General features: G+C 38.4%; 1 protein-coding gene across 4 annotated transcripts in view; it reads right to left on the bottom strand.

The window, feature by feature from the left end:
- The window catches only part of PCNX1 (pecanex 1), a 132,794-nt gene extending 115,082 nt beyond the window's left edge, over positions 1–17,712 (bottom strand). For 2 of the 4 annotated variants that reach the window (XM_081128315.1, XM_081128316.1), the window contains exon 1: positions 17,466–17,712. In XM_081128315.1, coding sequence (XP_080984441.1) covers positions 17,466–17,618 — 153 coding nt within the window. In that variant the 5' untranslated portion in view covers positions 17,619–17,712. The remainder of the gene's footprint in view (positions 1–17,465) is intronic. The other 2 variants (XM_081128317.1, XM_081128318.1) reach the window with 1 other exon arrangement.
- Between the last annotated feature and the right edge of the window lie 482 nt (positions 17,713–18,194).

Genomic DNA, 18,194 nt, shown 5'->3' with positions numbered 1-18,194 from the left:
TGACATTTAAACCACTGAGGAAAAGAGACTTAATTAATAAATTAGGTTGCTTGGGACAACTGCCTATCAAAAGAATTAACTAGGTACTCACACATTGCTTACGGCAAAATAAATTCCAAGTGGGCTAAACTATAAAACTATTAGATATTTGCAAATGCATTACAAAGAACTAATCTCCTTCATATATAGAAGCTCTTAGATAGCAATAAGAAATGACCAAGTAGAAAATAGATTTTAAAAAATGGATAAAGCACATGAACTGTCCCCCCCAAAAGACCCTAAGCTTATGAAAAGCTGCTCAACCCCACTCAAAATAGGAGAGATGCAAAAACTCTCATGAATGGCTTGCAGGCATGCTCCTTTGAAAGGCAATTTGGCAGTATCTTTCAAAATTACAAAAGCATTTACCCTTTAACCAAGCAACCTAATTTCTAAGAGTTTATCTTTTTTCTTTTCCTTTTTATTGAATTTATTGAGGTGACACTGGTTAACAAAATTATACAGGTTTCAGATGCACAATTCCACAGCACATCATCTGTGCACCATATTGTGTTCGCCACCCCATATCAAGTCTCCTTCCATCACCACTTCATCCTCTATGCCATCCTCCACCTACCCCTCCCAGCAATCACCACACTTTGTTTGTGTCCATGAAAAGATGGTCAATATCACTAAGACTTTATCTTAATAATATACCTGGACACATGTCAGATGACATCTGTAAAAATTACAGCATGGTTTGTGTTAGCAAAAGGCTGCAAACAAATTAAATGCCTATCAGCAGAAAACACATTAAACAATACATCCAGATAATGGAATACTATGCAACTATTTAATGAAAGTCCTGACCAGACAGCTTCACTGGTGAATTCTACCAAACATTTAAGTAAGAATTAATACCACTCTCAAACTCTTACAAAATTCAGAGAGAGTAACACTTCCAAATTCATTTTACAAGGCTAGCATTACCCTGATAACAATACCAGACAAGGAGATCACAGAAAATAAAATTACAGACCAGTATCTCTGATGAACATACATGCAAAAACCTCAACAAAAAATATTAGCAAACCAAATAAATGCATTAAAAGGATCATATGTCATGACCAAGTGTGATTTATTCTAGAGGTGCAAAATGGATCAAAAAAAAAAGGTTCAACATCCACAAATCAATCAATGAGATACACCACATTAACTAAATGAAGAACAAAAATCATATGATCATCTCAACAGATGCAAAAAAAGCATCTGACAAAATTCAGCATCCCTTTCTGACAAAAACTCTCAACAAAGTGGTTATAGAAGGAGTGTACCTCAACATAATAAAGGTCATATATGACAAGCCCACAGCTAACATAATCAATACTAAAAAGCTGAAAGCTTTTCCCTTAAGATCAGGAACAAGACAAGGATGCCCATTCTCGCCACTTTTACTCAACACAGTATTAGAAGTCCTTAAGTAAAGCAAATAGGCAAGAATAAATAAATGGCAACCAAATCAGAAAGCAAGAAGCAAAACTGTCACCATCTGCAGATGGCATAACGTTATATATAGAAAACCCCAAAGACTACCAAAAAACTGTTAGAATAGACGAATTCAGTAAAAGATGCAGGGTTCAAAATCAACATACAAAAATCTGTTGAGTTTCTTTCAGAGAAATTAAGAAAACGATCCCATATACAATTGCATCCCAAAAAAGCCTAAAAATAAATTTGATCAAGGTGGTGAAATACCTGTACACTGAAAACTATAAAACTCCATGAAAGTCCCTGAAGAAGACACAAATAAATGGAAGATATTCCGTGCTCATGGATTGGAAGAATTAATACTGTTAAAATGTCCATATTAAATCAAAGCAATCTACAAATTCAACACAATCCCTATAAAAATACTAATGGCATTTTTCACAAAAATAGACCAAACAATCCTAAAATTGTGTGGAACCACAAAAGACCCTGAATAGCCAAAGCAATCTTGGGAAAGAACAAAGCCAGAGGCATTGCGCTCCCTGATTTCAAACTATGTAACAAAGCTAGAGTAGCCAAAACAGTATAGTATTGGCATTAAAAAAGACACATAGGTCAATGGAACAGAACAGAAGGCCTAGAAATAAACTCAGACATATATAGCCAATTAATTTACAACACAGGAGCCAAGAATATACAATGGAGAAAGGGCAATCTCTTCAATAAATGGTAATGGGAAAATTAGGACAACCACATGAAAAAGAAAAACTGGACCACAATCATACACCAAACAGAAAACTAACTCAAAATGGATTAAAGACTTGACCATAAAATTCCTAGAAAAAAGCATAGGAAATAAGCTCCTTGACATTGGTCTTGGATATGATTTTTTGGGGTTTGGCACCAAAAGCAAAGCCAACAAAAGCAAAAATAAACAAGTGGGAGTATATCAAAGTAAAAAGCTGCAGAGCAAAGGAAACTATCAATAAAATAAAAAGACAACCTAAGGAATGGGAGAAAATATTTGCAAATCATGTATCTGATATGGTGTTAATATACGAACTATATAAAGAACTCATACAACTTAACAGCAAAGAAAAAAATCTGAATCACAAATGGGCACAGGATCTGAATAGACATTTTCCAAAGATATACAGACCCAACATCACTAATCATCAAGGAAATGTAAATCAAAACCACAATGAGTTATCACCTCACACCTGTTAGAATGGCTACATCAAAAAGACAAGAGCTAGGCTGGCCTGGCTCAGTGGTTGAGCACAGACCTACGATCCAGGAGATTGCAGTTCGATTCCCAGTCAAGCCACATGCCCAGGTTGCAGGCTCGATCCCCAGTAGGGGGCATGCAAGAGGCAGCCAATCAATGACTCATCATTGATGTTTCTATCTCTCTCCCTTCCTTTCTCTGAAATCAATAAAGAAATATTTTTTAAAAAGACAAAAAATAAGTGTTGGCAAGGATGTGGAGAACAGGGAACCCCTGTGCCTTGCTGGTGGGAATGTAACTTGACACAGCCACTACAGAAAACAATAGGGAGGCTCTAAAAAGTTAAAAGAACTTCCATGTGACCCAGCAATTCCACTTCTAGGTATTTATCGAAGAAATCCAAAACACTTAATTCAAAAAGACATACGTACCTCTATGTTCATGGCAGCACTGTTTACAATAGCCAAGACACGGAAGCAACTCAAGTGTCCAACAATAGATAAATGGATAAAGAAAATGTGGTTTATGTACACAGTGGAATATTACTCAGCCATAAATAAGGAAATCTTGCCACCTGTGGTAACATGAATAGATCTTGAGGGCATTAGGCTAAGTGAAATAAGTCAGATAGAGAAAGACCAATACCAAATGATCTCACTTATATGTAGAATCTAAAAACAAAACAAAAGCAATGGAACTCAAGCACCGGTCTTGCCAGAGTCCAGGGGGTGGGGGTGGGTAAAATGGGTGAAAGGGGTCAAAAGGTATGCTTCCAGTTATAAAATAAGTCAGTCCTGGAGATGTAGTGTATATTACAGCATGGTAACTACAGTTAATAATACTGTACTGTATATATGAAAGTTGCTAAGAAAGTAAATCTTAAAAGTTCTTGTCACAAGAAAAAAATGTGTAACTATGTATGGTGATGGATGTTAACTAAATTTGTGGTGATGTCACAATATACAGAAATATATCATTGTGTTGTATACCTAAAACTAATGTTATATATCAAGTATATCTCAATTTTTTAAAAACCCGAAGAAACCCTTTTGCACAGATGGTCAAGATACAGTAACTGGGGGAAATACAATACACAGAATAGTGTGGTGGGGGAGAGTAACAGACATATTTGAATTTGCATCTGCATGCTGTGGTGGGATTCACAAAAACTATGTGGTGGGATTCACAAAAACAGTGGTTTCTTATGAAAGAAAGAAAGGTGGAAAATGGGAGGATGGTGGGCAGGTACAAAAGGGAAAATTTCCACCACTTTTTTAGAGTTGTTATATCTATTTTTATTTAACCATGCAAATTTATTCTCAAATTTAAAAATTATTAGACAAAAACATGAAGTTTTTAGACAAAAATTTAACATGGAAAGTCATTATTGAATGAAGAAAATTAGTTAATGTGACTACTAAAAATGTTAAATTTATATGCGCAAAATATCCAATCATAAAGTTAAAAGTTAAGGAAAATGTTTAATATTTGACAAAGAGCTAATATTCATACATACAAAGGGCTCTCAAAGTCACTTAGAACATGACTTGCAAAAAAAGGGCAAAGTATACAAAAGGCAGTTAGAAGATAAAAGGTATAAATGTTATATCTACTAAGCATATGAAAAGATACTCAAAAAACTTATTAAGAAAATACAAATTAAAACAATGTCCCTTTTTTCACTACCACATTGAAAAAGATTCATAATAAACAATGTTGGTGAGAACAAAGGGAAACAGGTCCTTACATACAATGATGAGAATATAACAGTAAAACTTTTTTTGATGTGTAATTGGCAACATCTAGTTTAACGTCAATGTGCATACTCTTTGACCTAGCAATTTTTCTAGAAACTTATGCTCTTATATACACAAATGTGCACCACAGCATTGCCATAACATTGTTTGTTTTTATTTTGGACTTTTACTTGGGGGATATACACATTTGAGTACAGCCTGGAACAGTTTCAACAGCTAGTATTATTTTCATGATACAAACTTAATAATGGTTTTTAACTGGAAGGTAAAATGTTCAAGGAATACTGTAATGGGTATAAGTGTTACTATTATCAGTCCCCACTGTAGCCAGAATCAAAGTTATTCAGTAATTTATTCACTGCTGAAAAATACGGGATGAGTTAAACCAGCAACTTTAGCCAGAATCAATAATGTGTTTTCAGAAATTCAAGAAAAACAAACTAAGACCTCACAGGGTAGTGGTTAATTTGAGGTACCCATCAAATCACCTATGGGCTTTTGCTGTTGGTACATTTAGGGGGAGTTGTTTTCAAAATTCACATGCCTGAAATCTCCCCCAGACACCAATTTATTGGAGTGAAGCAAAATAGGACCTCAGGCAAGTTAATTCCCAGTTATTAGATGGTGGGTTTTTGCTCATTTGTTTTTTTAAGGAGGAAAGTAATGCCAGCTCTGTCCCATTTATCACCTGTGTAGAAGAAGCCTGTGTCGTGTGCAATAGGCCATCTATTCTCAAGTGAAGTAGTAAGGAATATACAAAGAATTCCTAACAGTCTTCCAAAGCTGCTGAATAACTTTTTTTTTAAAAAACAGACAAATTCAGGATTATCCCCACATTAGCCTCACTCTAGCCTGTGTTGTGATATGCATCTTGCTATAGAAAGAAGAGATGAGCAGTGACTCAGAATGAGCAGAGGAGTAGGGAGCATGTAGTTTGAAACCATCCCATGGACAATTCTAATTCTCCTTACCCTTATTAGTAAGCAAAAATACATAAAGCTTTAATTAGCTAAAAGCTACATGTCAATGCCTAGAATAGGGTGAAGAGCCTTTGTGATTTTACTTTAACTTTCCTTGTTTTACCTACAGATGTCTTTTCAAAAGGAAAAAAGCCAAAATAGATACACAATGAAAGCTTGAGTAACACTAACACTGTATGACGATGTGAACAAAAAATATGCTATACCTGGCTGGGGTGGCTCAGCGGTTGAGCATCGACCAGGAGATCACAGCTCTGATTCCCAGCCAGGGCACATCCCCGGATTGTGGCTCGATCCCCAGTGGGGGGCGTGCAGGACGCATCCGATCAATGACTCTCTCATCACTGATGTTTCTGTCTCTCTCTCTCCCTATCCCTTCCTCTCTCTGAAATCAATAAAGATATATAAAAACAGGTAAATAAAGCTGAGTTATGTTTAAAAATATATATATGCTATAAACATTTGTCAGTAAATGCTTAAGATTACTAAATCAAAGGTAAAGCAAAATGAAAGGGTAATTTATAAAGAACACTAATCATGTTTAATATCATGTTAAAATTTATAAATTCTAGAAACCATAACTTTGAACAATAAAATAAGGTTTAAGTTTACAGAAACTACATACAGAGAATAGAGAGGAAAAACATGACATTACAATTAGACAAATCCATAATATAGAACATTCTATAAGATAATTACCCTAGACTTTTTAAAAGTCAGTTGGATGGAAGAGAAATGATAAACCATAATTGGATCCTGGATTTGGAAAAACTGGCTATAAATGAGATAACTGGGAAAATCTAAATATGAACTAGATGTTAGATATTAGAGGATTAGTGTTAATTACCTTCAATGTGATAACAGGGGTGATGTGTCATAATGCATCAGATATATACATATGTGTCTATGAGAGAATGAATGTATAGATATTTATCAGGCATCGGTATTCAGGAAAAGCAAATGTGATTTTTTGTAAAAGTTCGTAAGTGTTAAACCTAGATGGACATATGGGTAATCGTGTATTATTCTTTCACCTTTCTCGTTCATTAGAAAATCTTCATATAAAGGAATTGGAAAACTAAGATCACTTTAAGCTTTTTCTTCAATAGCACATACTGTATACTTTAATATTCCTGTGACGTAAGGGACTGAAAAAAAAGACAGATAATACAGTTTAATTTTTTAATTAGCCATCTTTACTTTCACTTAAAAAATCTTTAAATTGAAGATTTCATTATTAAAATGTACCCCACCCCCAATCTTTACTCCTTTGCAAAGTTCACTTGGGCTCTGTCTTAAGGTTCTGTGATACTTGTGGAAATCTTGTGTAATATATTATGGCATAAATAAAACAGAATACTGCTTAGTGCAAATAATAATTGGTGGGTTTTCTTAACTGTTTTTACATTCTTTTGACCATTCCAGATACTGACCAGGAATAGTAATATTATGAACATTAAAAAAAAAAATTCTGAGAAGTTAAAAAATAATTCACTGAGAGAGCCTTAACATGGTTAGATATATTATAATAAAATACTTGGTAGAGAGCAAACCACTACACCCAAGAACATATCTTTTTTTTTTTAAATATATCTTTATTGATTTCAGAGAGAGGAAAGGAGAGGGAGAGAGAGAGATAGAAACATCAGCGACGAGAGAGTCATTGATCGGCTCCAGCCCGCAACCCGGGCATGTGCCCTGACCGGGAATCGAACCCTGATCGCCTGGGTCCTAGGTCGACGCTCAACCGCTGAGCCACGCCCGGCCGGGCCATATCTTCTTTTAATAAACAATCTTTTCCCCAGAACAAAGATTCATTTGCCTGATGGGAAATGCTGTTCCAGGACTAATAACAAACTTCATGAAGGTCCCCCACCACAATGCCTACCACAGTGCCCAATATAGAGTAAATGTATGAATTATCCTCTGCATAAATCCTTCTAGGAAATAACTGGCTGTTCCTTCCAATTACTGAGCACTTTATGACACATAAGGGATTAGTCATATTGCACCTTGCAATACGATTGTTTATTTGTCTTATTGCCTCCAAGTTATAAATTAGGAAAAAGCAGCATTATACAGGAAACTAAGACACTGGTGTCCATTCCGCGTGAATGAGGTTTAAAGTCTTTTTCATCTTCAGAATTATCTCATTTAATATAATTCTTCATATGTAAACTATACCCATTTTTAAATAGCCTAACAGATAGGAATGGTCGATGCACGATTTAAAAATCATTCAGAATACTCTCTTCTTTTGTCCATCTAAAATGTATCTGTCACAGACATAAAACCTTGTACTAATTTTTCTTATGACACAATTTAATAAATTGTTATAAAGTGTAAAATTCTTTAAAGAACAGAATCTCAGCATGGTAAGGGAAACAATAAGAAAACCATATTAAAAATGATGATACTAAATGCAATATATGATCCTGGATTGGATCCTGAAACAGAAAAGGAACATTAGTGGAAAAACTGGTGAAATCCAAATAGTCTATAGTTTGTTAATAATACTATACCATGTTAATTTCTTAATTTTGATAAATGCACCATGGTTATGTAAGATTTTAATATTAAAGGAAGCCAGGCAAAAGGTATAAAAGAATTCTATACTATTTTTGCAGCTTTTCTGTAAATATAAAATTATTTCAAAATAAAAAGTTTTAAAGATGTTAACTATGGTGGATGAATCTATTTAGTTTATGTCTAGACAACATTCAGGGAGTGAGGAGGGATAGTAAAAGTAAACAGCCAGATACGTGATTCAAGCTTCTCAAATTTGTGACTAATCTTCCTGCCTATTCTTAGGGCAGTTGGCACTCAGGGTTCTATGCGGTTTGTACAAAGCAGTACAGAATAGGACTTTTTCCCCCTTAAAACCTCAAAAGGAAATAGCTTGTTTTTCCCTGGGGTTTCTTTTCTTTCTTATAACACAAAGCAACAGAGAGTAGCGCCAACAGTGCAGGTTATAAAAGATGCAACCCCCTCCGATTCTAAAGATAAAGGAAGAGAATGAAAGTCTGAACTGTTGTATAATTCTACCAAAGAAACCATTTGACCAGGTTCTTAGGGGACAGGCAGAGGAACCCAAGGAATCAGAATCATTAGCTACTATTTCACTGCGATTTGGTAAAATTTATGTACATGCTAAAGAAGTCAACAGTAGTAAACTCGACAGAATGTCTGTTGTAATCAGCCCTTTCCACACTAGTCTATACTATTTTAGTGCTACTATTCCTGGTGTTCCTAGGTATAAAATAATTCTCTGCCTTCCCCAGCTGTGCACAGACAGGAAAACCATTTGATTTAATTCAGGTTAAATAACAGAAAGAAGCAATCAATCTCTCAAAGAAACATTTCTGCTTGTTTAGCAGTTGCCTGCTGTGAAAATTATCTGAGTACAGAATATAGGAAAAATCAGATAAAAGTTATGTGACATATGTTAGTGCAATAAACATTCTTAATTTGGACTAAAAAAACTTTGAATTAGAAACATACTTTAAGGGAAATTCTGCCTCTTAACAAAAACAAACTATTACTGAAATTATTTTATTCAACATTCCATTGAATAAGAAATTTATAACACTAACATCCTGCTTTGGAAAGTGTTGAGTACAGGTGGGAAGACAAGTACTCTTAATATTGTTGATGAAAATTTAAGTTAGCACTACCTTTCAGGAGGGTCATTTGGCATTTTTAACCATTTCTTTGCTTCAAAATACTCTCGTGCCTTGGCTTCTGGAATGGGTTCCTTTCTTCATTTTCCTCTTACCTTTCTTGTCTGCTCTGCTGAACCATTTTTCTTTTAATGAATTATACTTTCTCCCCAGATCCTACCTACTCTGTAGCTTGGATTATCCTCTATAATGCTGATAACTTGCAAGTAAATTTTACCCCAAATTCCTCTCCTTAACATTTCTCTTCAACACTCTGGACTCCTGTTCTCCAATCTCAAAGGCACCCTCGAAACTGCCTGGCAATCCTACCATCTCTCGCTAGTCAGGTCACTTTGCCACTGTCTGAAAATAAGAATCACATTTCACCTTTTGGAGATCCACCGCAAACCCTGAATATCCTGCTCACCCCCCTCTTCTCTCTCAACAGAAAACACTCACTCTGTACTTCAACATAAATCATAAAAGATCTACCTCAACTTTCACCACCAAATGCTTATGCCTTCTTCCCTCCTCACCTCCTTCCTTCCTCCCTCCAGAGCATGATCCCTGACTACCTGTGCTTCCTGGATCACAAACCTACTTTGCCTTCTCAGGAACCTCATATTATCAATTTCTCAGTCTCTCATTCAATATACATTCTCTCTCATTATAAAGATTCACTCAGTGTTTGTAAAATAAATGATCATTTATCAAATAAAAATATGTATATCCTTTAATCCACCAAGTTGACTTAAAGGAATTTTTACAAAAGACTGGTACAAAAATTTAATTTACAAGAACACTCACACTAGTGTTTTCAAAATAGCTAAAAACTACAACCTACATAACCAACAAACAAATGGTTAGAAACTATAACACATCCATACTACAAGAGAGCTATTAAAACTGTACTATTTTTCCCCCACATGGAAACATTCACAATCTATAGTCAAGCGAAATAGGCGGCTTCAAAACAGTACAAATTTTATGAGCCCATTTTTGTAAGAAAAAAGCGCAATATGTATTTATAAGCTCCAAATACATTTTGATTACTAAAATGTTCAACAGATTGAGTAAATGGGATTGCAGGTGGTTTTTATTTTCTTCTTTTTACTTACCTATAATTTCTGATTTAGCATACATATATTTGAACAAAGAGGTTCTACTGTGTTGACAAAACAGAAAATCTAAACACCGAGTAAACAGAAGTACAGTATTACAGTTTACTAAAATTTAAATGAAAGGATAAAGTATACAATTATCATTAATTTATTTTAGATTAAAACATGGTCTTATTTGGGAAGAAAAAACATTTTTGATATTCAAATAAGTTTCAATTTCTTTGAGTTCTTATAAAACTCACGTTGGGATGACACCTTTTACAAAATAGCCAAAAACTAGAAAGAGGTCCCCTCATCTACAGGAGAATGTATAAAAAACAAACTGTAATATATTCATACAAAGGAATTCTGCTTAGCAATAAAAAGCAACAAGCAACTGACACAACAACATGGATGAATCTCAGAAACATTATGCTGAGTGAAAAAGACTTACACAAACTATATGCTGCAGGATTCCATTTACATGAAGTTCTAGAATAGGTTCAATTAATCAATGATGAAAAAATATACGTATCAGACCAAGGGGGAGAGGGCTGACTGGGAAAGACAAGCAGGACCTTTCTGGGATGATGCTAATGACCTACAACATGATGGGTTTGCACTACCCAGGTGTATTCATTTATCAAAACTCAAAACTCATCCAATAATTCACCTAGCATTCATGCCTTTCAGAACTCTAATGGTATGCATGCTAAAGTGTTTAGGGATGATCTGTACTGATGCCTGTAACTTACTTCACACCCATACCTCTTAAAAAAAAAAAAAAAGTCTTGATAAAGGGATGCACAGACAAAGACATGTAATAAACATTGTAGAATCCAGGTAGCCGGTACAATTCTTTCAACTTCTCTATAAGTCTGAAAATTCTCATACTAAAATGTTGGAAAAACATTGTTTAACTTTCAGTACAGCCAGCTAGAGAAAGCAAACTACCTAGTTAAATCTATGTATTCAAAACCTGGAAAAGAAAGATAAACTTTCCTAGTTTTTCAGCTGCCGAATAATTTTACAACTTGAGTAATTTCTCAAATAGCAGAAAACATCTTTAACAAAAGACATTAACACATTTTGTAAATTCACAAGTTTTTCTACAAGTTAACAAATATGGCTGTTTTCTTGGAAACTTCATTTGTAAACCATTTTTGGGCAATGTATCTTTAAATTTATTATAGGTGACAGAGCAGAAAAATAAGAGCTATATCTGTGCCATAGCCAATTCTGGAAATAATTACATTCATCTCAATGCTAAATACTGAAAATACTGGTAAGAAAAAGCACAGAATATAGGTCAAAACAGACCGTCCACTATTCATTAAACTTTTCCTAAAGGACACAGAAAACAGTAAAATACTAAATAATCATGTTTTTAATTACTAATTTATAATATAACTTTCCTTACTCAATTAAAACTTTTTAGGAAACATGAAAATTTCAGTTTTAGTCATAACTTACTCTTGTTTACATTGGTCTTTAAAATATTTTTAAATTTTCTGGGGGGGAAAATGGCTTGAGGACCTCAGAGAAATCCTAACAAGTATTTATTATTCTGTAGATAATAAAGATTAGCTACAGAAAATAATACAGTAACCAGGAAAAAGAAGTTGAAACTTCGTAAATTTTATATGAGTGATTTAGTTTCTGAATGCAATCTCTCCAAAGATTTATATCGTATATATTAATTATATATATCATGTGTATATGGGTATATGTATGTATAACTGCACAAAGTGGTATATACAAAAAGCTATATATGCTGCACTTTGACGTAAGGGTTTTTCAAGAGTTGTTCTGTATTTGATTTTTTTTAATAATTCTGTATTTGATTTATGTCTTGTACACTGATACTTTCTCTAACTCCCAGGCAAAATGTGACTCTACTATATACAGGCTACCATAGTACTCCTTCCACCCCCAACTATTCTACATCAGTTAAGTTGAAAAATCTAAAAAGGATTCATGTATATAACAAAAAATTTATTCAACAAATATTTATTCAGGACCTAATACAAGCCAAGCATGGGAGCAGAAACTGGATATACACTGTCCAATAAATCAGACATGGCCCCTGCCCTCATGGAACTTACAAGGTATTGGGGGGAGGGAACGTTAGAGACAAAAAACAAGTAAACAAAGATGTAAATATGTTTGTGATAACCACTATGGAAGAAAGTTAAAAGATAGAATGATGGAAAAGACAGAATTTGTTTATGGTCATCAGTTCAGGCCTCTCTGAGGAGATGACTTTTAAACCCAACCCTAAAAACCAAGCAGCGGCCAGCCCTGCAAAGAGCAAAAGGGAAGAGTATACCTTCAGAAGCTGGACGGGAGGCACATGTTCAGTAGGTTGAAGAAACAGAAACAAGGCCAGTGTGACTACAGCACAGTGGGAAAATTGAACAAACTGCAAACAAATACAGAACAGGCTTTGGTGGGGCCTTAGTAAGATGTTAGATTTTATTCTAAATGCAAAAGAAAGTCACTGAATGATATTAAAGGGGTTGGAGGGATGACACAAACAGACTGATGTCTTTTACTTTGTGGAAAAAGTAGTTGTAAAAGGGCAAGAATAAAAGCTAAGGCAGAAGTGCTGACAGAAAGTCAGTGTGGACCAGAAAGTGGAAAGAGGTTTGAGATGTTAGGACAGTAGAATTGATAAGATTTGCTCATAAGACGAGAGGGGCAGCATGAACAACCAGATACAAGATGGTGCCATAAACTATGATGACAAAGACAGAGTAAGAAAAGTTTTGCAGTGGTGCGCTTAGTGGGGAAACGAGAATGGTTTTGGACATGATTCCTTCGAGATGCCTATGAGACAATCAAGAGGAGATGCTGAGTAGGCCGCTGGATTTAAGTCAGGGGCTGGGAATTATGGGCGTATCAAGTTGTTTAAACTGACCTGGATGTTTATAAAATACAAATTAATGGGCCACACTCCAGATCTTCTGCACATTTTAAACATGGTCAAGTGATTCTGATGTCAACTGGAGTTTGAGAATCACGCATATAAAGAGATTTTAGTGTTACAGTTCATCACCTAGGGGTATACCTCTTTATAGAAGAAAACAATACGTTGAGTAATATGTTAAGATAATGGTTTGAGTTACTATCTAATCTCCTGCAGTCATAGAACATCATAGAGGAAACACTGTTTTAATAATCCATTCTTCAAATGACATTTACTGAAGGTCACTCTGAAGGGGAAAAATTTCTTCTACTTTATAAATATTTTCTTACAAAATGCCCATGCAGTATCTCACAAATGAGTAAATTAGGTCCAGGAAGGTGGAGAGTCTTGCCCAAAGGACACACGTTCAATTACAAAAACCAAGACACATAAATCAAGATAACAACAATTCCAGTCTGCTTTCCAGAACACAAAAATGCCACGAAGCTCACACATATAAAACTCACCATCTGTGACATGTCATGTACAAAAATAATCATAACAAGATAAAATAGGGTAAATGCCTTAAGAGAAACAGAAAGGACAATGAAAGAAGAAAAAATTACTTCTTGACTTTCACAACTTAAAAGCATTATAACTGCTGAACTATAAATTCTACCTTTAAAGTATCCACAAAAGCTACAAGTGTTTGAATCCTATACAAAAATCCTAAGAGATAAGTCAGACAGAGAAATACAAATACCATATGATTATCACTTATATGTGGAATCTAAAATAGTCAAACCCATTTTTTTAAAAAGGGTACAAACTTGCAACCAGTAGTAAATAAACCAGAGAGAACTAGTGCACATATAATGAATATATACAATAATATTATGTAATAGATATCACTACAACAGCAATCATATTAGGATATATAAATGTCAAAGTAACAAGTTGTATACCTTAAATTTACACATTGTCAAATTTATTCAATAAAAAAATTTTAACTAAAACAAAAACAGAAAAGCACTGACTATATTTACCAAAGCAAAATAGAGATATTAAAAAAAAAAATCTTAAGACTCTTCCTAACTCTTCACTGACTTTGTATCTGAAAGGAAGAGGAAGAGGGGGAGGTGGAGGGGAGAAAGGGGAGGGGGGGAGGGACAGGCTGCCATACAATGGCTTTAAAAATTCTGTGTATATCAAATCCCAGCTCATTATCTGCCTAAGGCCACAAAACAAGTTACTGATGGATAAACCTCAGGTATCTTCATCAGTGAAACGACACGGGGTTTGAGATAAAAAACATAATAGTTATCTTCTGTAATTATTATTGGAAGAGTAAATAATAATAATATATAACTGTCTGAGATTTTAACATGAAATGTTATTAGATTTTGCTTCAAGCGTATACTTGAAACTATCTATCTCAACACTGAAGTACTAGAACGTTTCCTAAAATGTTTACAAATCCTCTTTGTTGACTGCCCCTACACTAAGATCATCCCCAACCTATAAGCTCAGGGTCACAATAGTTCTAATGCTTCTAACTCTTCATTGTTCCCAAGCTAGACTTTAAGTTCCTTAAAGGCAAAAGCTAAATCTTGTTCATTTCTAATCATTTATTTAGTATTTGAGTGTTTACTCTGTGCTTGGCAATGATACTGGTCCTGACAATAAAGCAGTGAACTTTCAGCAATTTTGTTTGGGTTGGTTCAAGGCATTTTACTGATTGGCAAAAGGAAAGTACTGCCTAAAGCTGAATTCAGTACGATCAGTTTCTCCAAAGACTTAAATTTTTAAGCTGTATTTTCACTGAAAGTTATAAGAGTATTTTTTTAACACATCAGTCTCTGCCCTCTTAGAGCTTATAATCTAAAGAGATAAGAGACATGAAGTAATAAATATATATCAATTAGTGAAAAGTGCTATCAAATAAAGGAAGGTAGGGGGGCTAGGAAGTATTGTAGGAGCCGGGAAGTCGGCAGTTTACATAGGTTACCAGGGAAAGCCTCACATATAACTGAAAGCTGAAATAAGTGGAGCAAGTCACAAGGATTATCTGCAGTCATCCAGACAGAGGGGGAAGAACAAGTGCAAAGGCCATGGGGGAGGAACACAGTTGTGTGGAAAAAATTGCACAAAGGCAAATGTACGTATGGGGGGAGTGACAGACACATGGGAGGGCAGGCTCTGAGAGCAGAAGAGTGCCGTGATCTGACCTATGTTGTAAATAATCACTCAGACTTCTGTATGGAGAATAGAGAATAAAGAATGGAAGCAGGGAGCCTGATTAGAACACGGCAGTAATCCAGAAGAGACATAATGGTGGCTTGAACCAAGGGAGTGATGATTAGCTGGACTCTAGTTAGGTTTTCAAGACAGAATCCACAAGACTTGATGGTGAACTAGATATGAAGAGGGAAAAAGAATCAAAGAAAGCTTGTAAAAGACTTAAGAGTAGAGTTGCTATTAACTGAGATAAGAACGTAAGAGGACTTTCATTTTTCCAGAAAGAACCCAGTAAGTTGCCCAGTGCATAGTGGAAATGCAAATATTATCTGTGAATTAAATGTAACTGAATAAACTCCTCAAATGAAGAATTAAACTCAACGTATTGCTATTTGCTCTAAATTTCCTTTTGTAATGTTTGTTAAATACACAAAGAGACTTAGACACCAGCACAGTTGATGTGCTAACATTGAAATCTTACACTGGGACACAGCAACTAATCTTTACATCTCAAGGACCGGTTTCGGTTTTAAACTTACAACCCTCCTGAATATAAGAGAAATCTGCTATGAAAGAAAGCTCTGTGACAGCCTGAGGATTCTTACACCCAAAGTAATTAACCTGTTCGTTAATGATGTCATATTCCTGGAAGGAACAGAAGTGCAAATAGAACTCCCTAGGCCAGAATTAATTGAAAATTCTAATACTTCAAGATAAATTTTCAGAATGGGACAAGACTGTACAAGTCCCCTAAGACGAAATAAGCTATCAGTCACAAGCATTTTTAAATGGTCTTTTTACCTCAAGCATTAAGTCCCTTCAAAACAATTTCAAGGAAAAATTAAAATCTGCTCGAAAAAGTGAAATTTAGCACATCTTCCCCCAAGCAAGCACTTTTCCTGCCAATTAGTAAAAATGAGCTAGGTATCCTCACCTTTAGCACTTCTTTAGAGTTGTATTCCCAGATTTCCTAATCCAGCACCCTGACTTTAGCTCCACAAAGAAGCACAAAGTTAGCAGAAATACACTCAAAACAATTCTCCTAAAATAAAAAAATTACCCTATTTTCCTCCCTTCCCGTTATTTGAAAAAAAAAATTTAACTCAAGCTTAAGTATCATCCCTCTTCCACACTATTTTTTCCAATGCCCCACCCTAACCTAAAGTGTTAAAAAAAAAAAATGCCCTTAACAACTTTCAGCGAAAACATCACTTAAAAACCTAGACGATTCGGGGAAGCTGATCGTGCTGAATTCAGCAACAGGCAGTACTTTCCCTTTGCCAATCACTAAAAGGCCTTGAACCAACCCAAACAAATTTGCTGAAATGCCAGCCAGATTCCCCGCATCTCCCCCGCTCCCTCCCCCCCCCCAAAGCTGGCCAGGAAACACCACAGCCACCGACCACGGAGCTGAACTAAAAAGAACCAGTGGTGCGCAAACCCCAAAATTTTTAGAGGCAGGGGCGTTAGGAGCCAGGTTTTCAACCACCACCTATTAGCGAGTAAGAGCGCGGCCGACCCGCAAATACGTTCCACACCGAGCGGCGCACGTTCTTCCCGCTCCGGAGGCTCCGCACGCGGACCGGAGGCGAGGCGGCGGGAGGGCTCTCCCGGGAGGGGGGAGCGAGGACCGCCCCGGGAGCAGGGAGTGCCCGGGGGTGCCCGAGGAACGGAGCGCAAACAGGCGCGCGTGCCAGGCAGGAATGCGGCATCCCCTCCGGGGCAGAAAGCTCAGCGCCTACCACGAAGCGCTGAGGGCGGGGAGCCCCGCTCAGAAAGGCTGGAGAGGCTGCGGGTGCAGGACCCCCCAAGAAGGGGCCTAGGAAGCTAGGGTTCCCAGCGCACCGGCGGGCGCGCGGGGGCTGGAGGTGGAGGCTGCCGTTTCGTTTCTGCTGTCATCACAGGAGTAGGGGAACCCCTAGGGAGGAGAGCGGGGGGGGGAGGGGAGCATGACAGCGAGCGGGGCCCCGGGCGCGGAGGGCGCGGCGCACGCCCCGGGAAGGGGAAGAGGGCGCAACCCCGGCCGCGGGCCAGGCGGGCGCGACTGCCCGGCGGCCGCCGGGAACCCGGCGCGTCCCCGCCAGCGGGAGGGGGAAGCGGCCGCCCGCCTCCCCGCCCCCACACTCACCATGTAGAGGGTGAAGGGCAGGCCGAGCAGAAAGAGCCACAGGTAGAGGTGCAGCGCGTTTACGAAGGTGGCCTGGTGCGGGTCGTAGTACCAGCCCCCGCTGAGCGCGGCCCACACCCCCTGCCGGAGGATCTGCAGCGTCTGCGACCCCATCCCCACCCGGCGCCGCCGCCGCCGCCGCCGCCGCCCCCGGCCCGGCCCCAGCTCTGCCTCGGTCGCCGGAGCCCGCAGCTGCCCCGTCTATCCTCCTCCGGAGCTCCGGGAGAGCGGGCCGGCGCCTCGGCGCTCGCTAGGGCTGCGGCAGCAGGAGGAGGAGGAGGCAGCGAACGAGGAGGAGGAGACCGAGGAGGAGGCGGCGAGCGGCGGGGCGGAGGAGAGCGAAGGAGAGGAGGAGACCGGCCTCCAGAGCGCCGCCGCCATCTTGTCTCCTAACACCCGGAGCCGGGGCCGGGCCCCCGCCGCCCGCGGCCCGCCAGCGCCGCCGCCGCCGCCGCCGCCGCGACCCCCGCCGGCCGCCAGCCCTGGGCCCGGCGGAGAGGGAGGCCGGGCGCCCGGGAGGGACGGGCAGCAGGCCGCGCCCCCTCCAGCTCCTCCCCTCCCCTCCCCTCCCTCCGCCCCCTGCCCGCCCGGCGCGGGTGCGCGCTGCGCCGCGGGGCCGCGAGCACCTCCTGCCGGCGCCCCGGGGAAGCGCGCGCGGGCGCGGGCGGGGGGCGCGGGGCGGGGCTGCCG

Source organism: Miniopterus schreibersii (assembly GCF_964146895.1).
Source record: "Miniopterus schreibersii genome assembly, chromosome: 1".
In the NCBI taxonomy this organism is placed as follows: Eukaryota; Metazoa; Chordata; class Mammalia; order Chiroptera; family Miniopteridae; genus Miniopterus; species Miniopterus schreibersii.
Note: the sequence above shows the minus strand (reverse complement) of the source record. Positions and strands in the feature narration are given on the sequence as shown.